This window comes from Aulonocara stuartgranti, assembly GCF_965226115.1.
Source record: "Aulonocara stuartgranti genome assembly, chromosome: 13".
Lineage (NCBI taxonomy): Eukaryota > Metazoa > Chordata > Actinopteri > Cichliformes > Cichlidae > Aulonocara > Aulonocara stuartgranti.
Window position 1 is genome coordinate 10,172,059 of NC_138949.1, and position 7,942 is coordinate 10,180,000.

Genomic DNA, 7,942 nt, shown 5'->3' on the forward strand with positions numbered 1-7,942 from the left:
TTAAGGTAACTTTATTTCTGATTGGCTGCCCCTCAAAGGTTTCTATTGCGCTTTCGACTACATTTCTGACACCTCAACAGTTGCCCTTGAAGAAATGTGTCATTGTGTCAACAATTAGCCAATCATAGGGAAAAATCACCTTCTTTGGAAGAATGAAGTGATATTGTAAATGTGAAATCTAAAAAAATCGCCATTATTTACCGTCTAGATTTTGGCGTAAATAATTACTTTGGCTGTCTTTACCGCTTTCATGAGCCCCTCCACTTGCAGGATGTGAATAGGAAATGGCTGTGTGCCCGAGATGACATCTGCCCTTTGTAACTTCATACAAACCCAAGAGTAGGAAGACGTTGATGCCTGAGCACACGGATTACACATACCTATACTTACCACCTCCTCTGAAACTCTGGTCAGGTGTCATAAGAACATCCATCATCAGAACATATTTGAAAGAAAATAACAAAAAGCAGAATTAACCCCTTTTAAAAACAAAATGTGGTATATTTTTTGTTAAAAAATACCTTCTACAGCAATATTCAAACACAAGGTACTATATTAAAAATAACCAACCTTTCATAAGAACTTAGAACCTTACCAGCAAGTAACCCATTTATTTCAGTGGCTGTACTTTGTTTTTATTTGTGGATTGTTAAGGCAGACAGCCAAGAAAATCCACTCAGCATCTATAGCAAACACTTCGCATTGCTCTCGAGCAAATGTCACAAGAGAACCTTTGTCAAACAAAGTAGATTTACATTGGCTAACAATTTTTGCAACGGGATGAAAAAACCCAAACTCCTGTAAAATACGGTGTCACTTTGATGACAAAGCCATGCAGAAAATACTGCTAGAGTGTAGTTTAAAAAATATGTTTCTGTTGACACCTTGTCAGATGTGAATCAGGTCTTATTTTTCTCTATATTTTTTGGGGGGGTGGAATTACGTGGTATTTTGTGGTGTTTGACTACATTTTAAACCAGTAAAAACATAATAGAAGCATCTCACTGTCACAATAAATTAGGTGTTAAGCATTAGAAAAATTTCACTGTATTTTACAGGAGTTTGTCAGTTTATTTATGCCCCTGTGCTGTATATACCAGTAGTTTGCTTCGTCCTATCCAAACATGAATAAAAGCATATCTACATGAGCAATATTAAATGTGAATCAAATTGTGTGGGATTGGACTTCAAATACTTTGATGGCAAGAAAGCAGCTGGAAAAAAAAAAAAAAAAAAAAATCAACATTAACATGAAAGTCCAGCCGTTCATCTCAGTCACCTTTAGTGTCATGTGGCCTCCTTTTTAATTTTTATTTTTTTCAACTTGTGTTTGACTCATCCAGACTGAGAAGTCTGCAAAAAACCATCTGGGAATGTGGTTGCCATCAACAGTCTCAACATGGATTTTTATGTTCTATCAGGCAAGATTGAAGCCTTGATTGTGATCTATAGCCTGTAGCAGCTTCTCACGGAGCATTTCTAGACTCGTGTACTTGGGCAGGTCCAGCAGGTTGAAGCAGGTGTGGGCGACAGGTAAGTAATGCTCCCCTCCACCAGTAGGCTGGATCACCAGTTTCAAGCTTTTCATGCCCAAGATGGGGATGCGGTCACTTCCAGTGAGGAACACTGTAAAGACAAGATTTTTGTTTCTCTTCATTCTTCAAGGTCCGTATGTAACATGCAAACTCACACAAAATTAATGAAATTAACTTTTCTGCTGTTTAGGGCAACACTTACAGAGAAACTGTTTTTTCTTCTCCAATGGAAGATTGTGAAACACCTCCCAGAAAAGCCTGATTGTAGGGTGGTCTGTCCAGTACTCCCCTTTGTACTCAGTAGTCTATGAGCAAAAGAGCATAAACAAAAATGATTTTCATAATCCATCTTATAATGTACAAGGCTCACTTTAAAAAGTGAGATTCACAGTGGCCACTGGGGCTTTTAAATGATGTATTGACTGAGAAACCAAGGATACTGCACACTCTTACATCAGCAACCTGCCAATCACACCATACCGGCAAATGTTTCCTTAATTCACAAAATGAAGATTATACTGTATTAGATGGAATGTTAAACTAGCATACAAGACCATAAACTAAATTCGTAAAATGTTTACTGAGGTAATAAATCAAGTGAGACATAAGGAAATTTCAATACAGCTAGAGGAGTCGCCCCCTGCTGGACACTCGGAAGAATACAGATTTCATAGTCCTAAAGGCTATGCAGATATTTTCTTCACATTGCGTGGCCAGATGCAATTTTTACTAATCACTATTTAATACAAAACCTTTTCAAGCTCCATCCAGTCATAGTTGGTATTGCCGATAACCATGGCTTGCAGTTCGTTTGGCTGGAAGAGTTCTAAAACTTTCCCACCGCACACTTTGTGGAAGCCTGAATAGAAGCACTCGAAGAGTGGAGCTACCGATGTGTTGAAAACATAGTCTACATAGGCACTGACGAAATCTTGCCTAGAGGAGAAGAAAGTAAGAAAAATGAGAGTAACGTGAATGTTTCAACAACAGTCCAAAATATTCATGAATCCCTTAGTGGATAACTGCTAATGGATAAATATCAGGACAACTTTAAAAAAAAAAAAAAAATCTTTACCTGTTTGACATATTGACGTTAATGTTTTCCCCATTTGGTACAAGCTCCAAAACCTCTGTGGCACCGTAGTTTTCCTCTGTGATCTGAAAAAATAAAAAATAAAAATCATATGATAGGTGGATGACACAACTTACTTTAACCACAGCAGAAAATGTTGATAGTCAATCATCTTACTGTGAAATTCAAGCAGAAGGTTTCCTCAAGGTCATCTTCTGTGTAGTCTAGTAGCTGCTGCAGACTCCTGGATGAACAGGAACACAATTCCCTGTGTGATTACTGTGGCATTGAAAGGTTTAGATGACGTTAAGACAATGCCAAGGTAAACTACCATTCATAAACATATTAAATGGAAACCTCAGGTGACTGTTCCTTGATCTGACCTTCCCACATCTGGCATTAGCTCTTTCAGGTCTTCTAGCGTTGGCTTCTTCTTCAGAAGCTTCTTGTAAAGGGCCAAGGGGAAGTTGAGCTCAACGATGGTGAGATTGTAGATGGCCAGACCGCAGATGACCCCGATGAGGTTGAACAAGTCAATGTCCTCAAATGTCTGCAAGGGACAGTCGGTGATTGTCAGCATTTAATCGAGGAAGGTTTTCACAAAGATCACGCGGAGATGCCGCCTGGTTTAAAGCAAGTACCTTGTTTGAAAACCAGATGAGGCGAGACTCCTCGTAGTAACGAAACATTCCGTATTTGGGATCAAGCAGCTCTTTCATGATCAGAAGGAAGAACTCCTTTCTCACGCCGCCTGCATCGACAGCCTCTTCTCCCACAAAGATCACCTGCCACAAATGTCACAAGTAAGTCACAGTACCGTTTGAACCTGGCATACTCTGTGGGTTCATTACCATGAGCAGCATCTTTCACATTCATATATGTATTTTCATTCATAACTAGGAACTTCATCCTAAGTGTACTTGATTTAAATTTGGCTGTTAGCTCGTTCAGTTGTCTTCGTTGTCAAGGCCACGGCTCCTGCGATACTTAGCGATCGCTACCTGGAAATCCTGTTCCAACCACTTGCACCACTCTGTGTGCTCACTGGATCACCACTTCTGTGTCGAAATTGTGAGGAGTTGAGACAGAATCTACAGTTTTGAACCTTAAGAACGGATTTACAATTCGCAACACTGTAAAAAAAGGCCTAGCATGCTTTAAGTCAAGCTTGTGACCTAATGTTGATGCTACGTTTGGACGTTGTGGACTTATAAACCTGAAGAGTGCCTTTTTTACACTCTCTAGCTCTTAGCTGTATGATGTTTCTTCCCTGAGTTAGTGGTGTCGTTGTAGACTGCAAGGAGGTCCATGTTGAAATCACACACGCACATGTGCATGTTGTCAGCACGGGACTTCCTGGAAACAATCCAATAATAGCACAAGTACTGGAAGGGATCCAGAGTTTACAAGAATATGACTGGAATGGAAATGGTGGCCAAATTTAAATCAGGTTTGGGTTATGCTGCTTCTTTTTTTTTTAAAGCTTCAAACTTAAATGCTGTTTCTACCTTTAGTGGCTTCTTATAGTCAACATTCTTAGACTTCCTGAGCACTTCCATAGTGTCTCCAACAATGTTTTCCCTGCGAACGATGAGGATGAGGCACGGGTTGACGGATTCCACAGCCGGTAGGAACATGGAGCTGAAATTTTGCATCTGTGCCTGGTCCACTGCCATCTGTTAATACAGAAAACACATGATTATGAAGCGATTAGTGAGAATAAAGGTAAGAAACTGCCTTTAAGAGGTTTAGTGAGTAGTACCTGCATTTGTAAGACAGCATCTGTCTGAAGGAGTGTAGTCTTTGCTTGGGCATCAAATACAAAGGGATACTTGCACAGAGTCACCACACCATCATGTCCCTGGGGATAGAGCATAAACAAAAGGTTCACATCAAAACCTTAACATAGAAAGATGTATTACTGAATCGCAGAGCCAACATCCAGACTCACCATTGGGTACATCTGCCTCTGAAGCCATGTGACATAGTCATTTCGGATGTCTATCAGGTTGTCCAACTCATGAATGTAGAACTTGCCATACTGAATGATGTGTCCCGCTTTCTCGCTCACCTGAAGCGAGAAGTGGGAGAGACTGCCACTTGTAGTCCTTTAAAGAAGGATATAATGTGCAGCAGGAATTTAACACTGCACCTTTTTCCTCACCTTGTGTAGGATTTCCAGGAGTCGCAGCGACGTGTCCAGAAAACAGGTGAAAATTCTCTGCTCTACTGCGGGAATGCCCACCTTGTGCATCTGCAGCAGATACACCACCACTTCCTTGTACAGTTCAACTAGCCGCTGGAAGACTGGGGACTCAAACGTAGACCACCAGTTTCCTGCAAATACATGAGCAAACACTAAATTTGTGCTCCTCAAAACCCTTTTAAGACAGTGTAAAGTGCTCATTTTTCCCAGTCCTAACTATACCATCTGGAATTTAATTCCTGCATAAGATTTATGACAAATATAAGCTATTTTAAGACCTTATTTTCCTGAACAATAAGGTCTTAAGTATAGTATGTAGTACTAATGTAGTATGGAAAGCTTAAAGAAACTCCTTCATCCTACCTACCTAGTACCTTCAGTGGAGCCTCTTTTAGGCTGATGACTGATTTGGCAAATGGGATAGAGATGGTGACGTAGTTATTTCGGTTAGTGAAGAGAGGGCATTCTGGAAGAGTGAGGTAGAGTCTCAGGGCTTCGATGTCTGGAGGAGAATTGTTTAGCCTGGGAATGAGGTTCTTCTCCAGACTAGCAGCAATCTGAGGCAGACAGACGAAGGGAAACAGGTCTGTTATGATTAATGTGATAATCCTGAATGCATACAAACTGCTGATGAGGTGTGGGGTAAAGTGCAACAATAACACACTGAATGGACCAGAGTACCGGAAATAACTGGAGCCGACACAGTAATAAAACGTCACTGGGGACATTTACACTATAAAAACATCTTCTGGTCAGGTACCAAATCAAAATAAAATGAACGTCGTTGACAAGACAGCAGATGAGCAAAGGTCATAAACACTGTTGAAGAGTATGAGGAATGAAAAAGAAACTCCAAGTCAGAGGAACTTCACCAGTCAGAGAAAATATATTAGTGCCCAAGTATTTGGCATGGCACTGACACGACACAGAATGCAGTTTTGAATTACAGTGAAGAATCCAGAATTTAGTCCCCTCCAAGACCTTGAATTGAACAAGTAAAAGGAGATGGATGGGTGGATGGAACTATATTATATGTGGCCACTGACCTGCTGAGCAATCTCAGGGTGACCCTCTTGGATTACTTTGTTGAAGAGCAGGCGAGCCATGTTCATATCCACCCCTGAACATTTACTGCTGGTACTGTAGTGATCTGGATGACTGCGTTTATAAAAAAAGGGAAAAAACAAAATCAGCACTCAGAATGAGATAATTACAAAAACGCTAGGCAATAACTACAACAATATATATATATATATATATATAAAAAAACACCCAGCACGCCCCTGCGGGCGGTTTTATCCTTCAAGCTCGGGTCCTCTACCAGAGGCCTGGGAGCTTGAGGGTCCTGCGCAGTATCTTAGCTGTTCCCAGGACTGCGCTCTTCTGGACAGAGATCTCTGATGTTTTTCCCGGGATCTGCTGGAGCCACTCGCCTAGCTTGGGAGTCACCGCACCTAGTGCTCCGATTACCACGGGGACCACCGTTACCTTCACCCTCCACATCCTCTCGAGCTCTTCTCTGAGCCCTTGGTATTTCTCCAGCTTCTCGTGTTCCTTCTTCCTGATATTGCTGTCATTGGGAACCGCTACATCGATCACTACGGCCGTCTTCTTCTGTTTGTCTACCACCACTATGTCCGGTTGGTTAGCCACCACCATTTTGTCCGTCTGTATCTGGAAGTCCCACAGGATCTTAGCTCGGTCATTCTCCACCACCCTTGGGGGCATCTCCCATTTTGACCTCGGGACTTCTAGGTTATACTCAGCACAGATGTTCCTGTACACTATGCCGGCCACTTGGTTATGGCGTTCCATGTATGCCTTGCCTGCTAGCATCTTGCACCCTGCTGTTATGTGCTGGATAGTCTCTGGGGCATCTCTACACAGCCTGCACCTGGGGTCTTGCCTGGTGTGATAGACCCCAGCCTCTATGGATCTTGTACTCAGAGCTTGTTCTTGTGCTGCCATGATTAGTGCCTCTGTGCTGTCTTTCAGTCCAGCTTTGTCCAGCCACTGGTAGGATTTCTGGATATCAGCCACCTCCTCTATCTGCCGGTGGTACATACCGTGCAGGGGCCTGTCCTTCCATGATGGTTCCTCGTCTCCCTCCTCTTTCTTGGGTTTCTGCTGCCTGAGGTATTCACTGAGCACTCGGTCAGTTGGGGCCATCTTCCCAATGTATTCTTGGATGTTCCTTGTCTCATCCTGGACTGTGGTGCTGACACTCACCAGTCCCCGGCCCCCTTCCTTCCGCTTAGCGTACAGCCTCAGGGTGCTGGACTTGGGGTGAAACCCTCCATGCATGGTCAGGAGCTTTCTTGTCTTTATGTCAGTGGCTTCTATCTCCTCCTTTGGCCAGCTTATTACCCCAGCAGGGTACCTGATCACGGGCAGGGCGTATGTGTTGATGGCCCGGATCTTGTTCTTACCATTCAGCTGACTCCTCAGGACTTGCCTGACCCTCTGCAGGTACTTGGTGGTTGCAGCCTTTCTAGCGGCCTCTTCATGGTTCCCATTTGCCTGCGGGATCCCCAGGTACTTGTAACTGTCCTCTATGTCTGCAATGTTGCCTTCTGGTAGTTCAATCCCCTCAGTTCTGACTACCTTCCCTCTCTTTGTTACCATCCGACTACACTTCTCCAGTCCGAACGACATTCCAATGTCATTGCTGTATAGCCTGGTAGTGTGGATCAGTGAATCAATGTCTCGTTCACTCTTGGCATACAGCTTGATGTCATCCATGTACAGGAGGTGGCTGACAACTGCTCCGTTCCGTAGTCGGTATCCGTAGCCAGTCTTGTTAATGATCTCACTGAGGGGGTTCAGGCCTATGCAGAACAGCAGTGGGGACAGAGCATCTCCTTGGTAGATCCCGCACTTGATGGTAACTTGTGCTATGGGCTTGGAGTTGGCCTCTAGTGTTGTACGCCACATCCCCATTGAGTTCCTGATGAAGGCTCTTAGGGTCCCATTGATCTTGTACAATTCTAGGCATTCCAGTATCCAGCTGTGGGGCATTGAGTCATAGGCCTTCTTGTAATCAATCCAGGCAGTGCACAGGTTGGTCAGTCTGGTCTTGCAGTCTCGGCTGATTGTTCTGTCTACCAGTAGCTGGTGTTTTGCACCTCT

General features: G+C 43.2%; 1 protein-coding gene across 2 annotated transcripts in view; it reads right to left on the minus strand.

Moving 5' to 3' along the window:
- Window positions 1-587: 587 nt before the first annotated feature.
- Window positions 588-7,942, minus strand: part of herc4 (HECT and RLD domain containing E3 ubiquitin protein ligase 4) — an 18,800-nt gene continuing 11,445 nt past the window's right edge. For both annotated transcript variants that reach the window (XM_082556589.1, XM_082556590.1), the window contains exons 12-24: window positions 5,860-5,971; window positions 5,181-5,370; window positions 4,772-4,944; window positions 4,559-4,678; window positions 4,370-4,468; window positions 4,116-4,283; window positions 3,249-3,392; window positions 2,991-3,157; window positions 2,785-2,851; window positions 2,611-2,693; window positions 2,288-2,471; window positions 1,738-1,840; window positions 588-1,626 (exon numbers count right to left, since the gene is read on the minus strand). In XM_082556589.1, the coding sequence (XP_082412715.1) occupies window positions 1,418-1,626; window positions 1,738-1,840; window positions 2,288-2,471; window positions 2,611-2,693; window positions 2,785-2,851; window positions 2,991-3,157; window positions 3,249-3,392; window positions 4,116-4,283; window positions 4,370-4,468; window positions 4,559-4,678; window positions 4,772-4,944; window positions 5,181-5,370; window positions 5,860-5,971 (1,819 nt within the window). In that variant the 3' untranslated portion in view covers window positions 588-1,417. The remainder of the gene's footprint in view (window positions 1,627-1,737; window positions 1,841-2,287; window positions 2,472-2,610; window positions 2,694-2,784; window positions 2,852-2,990; window positions 3,158-3,248; window positions 3,393-4,115; window positions 4,284-4,369; window positions 4,469-4,558; window positions 4,679-4,771; window positions 4,945-5,180; window positions 5,371-5,859; window positions 5,972-7,942) is intronic.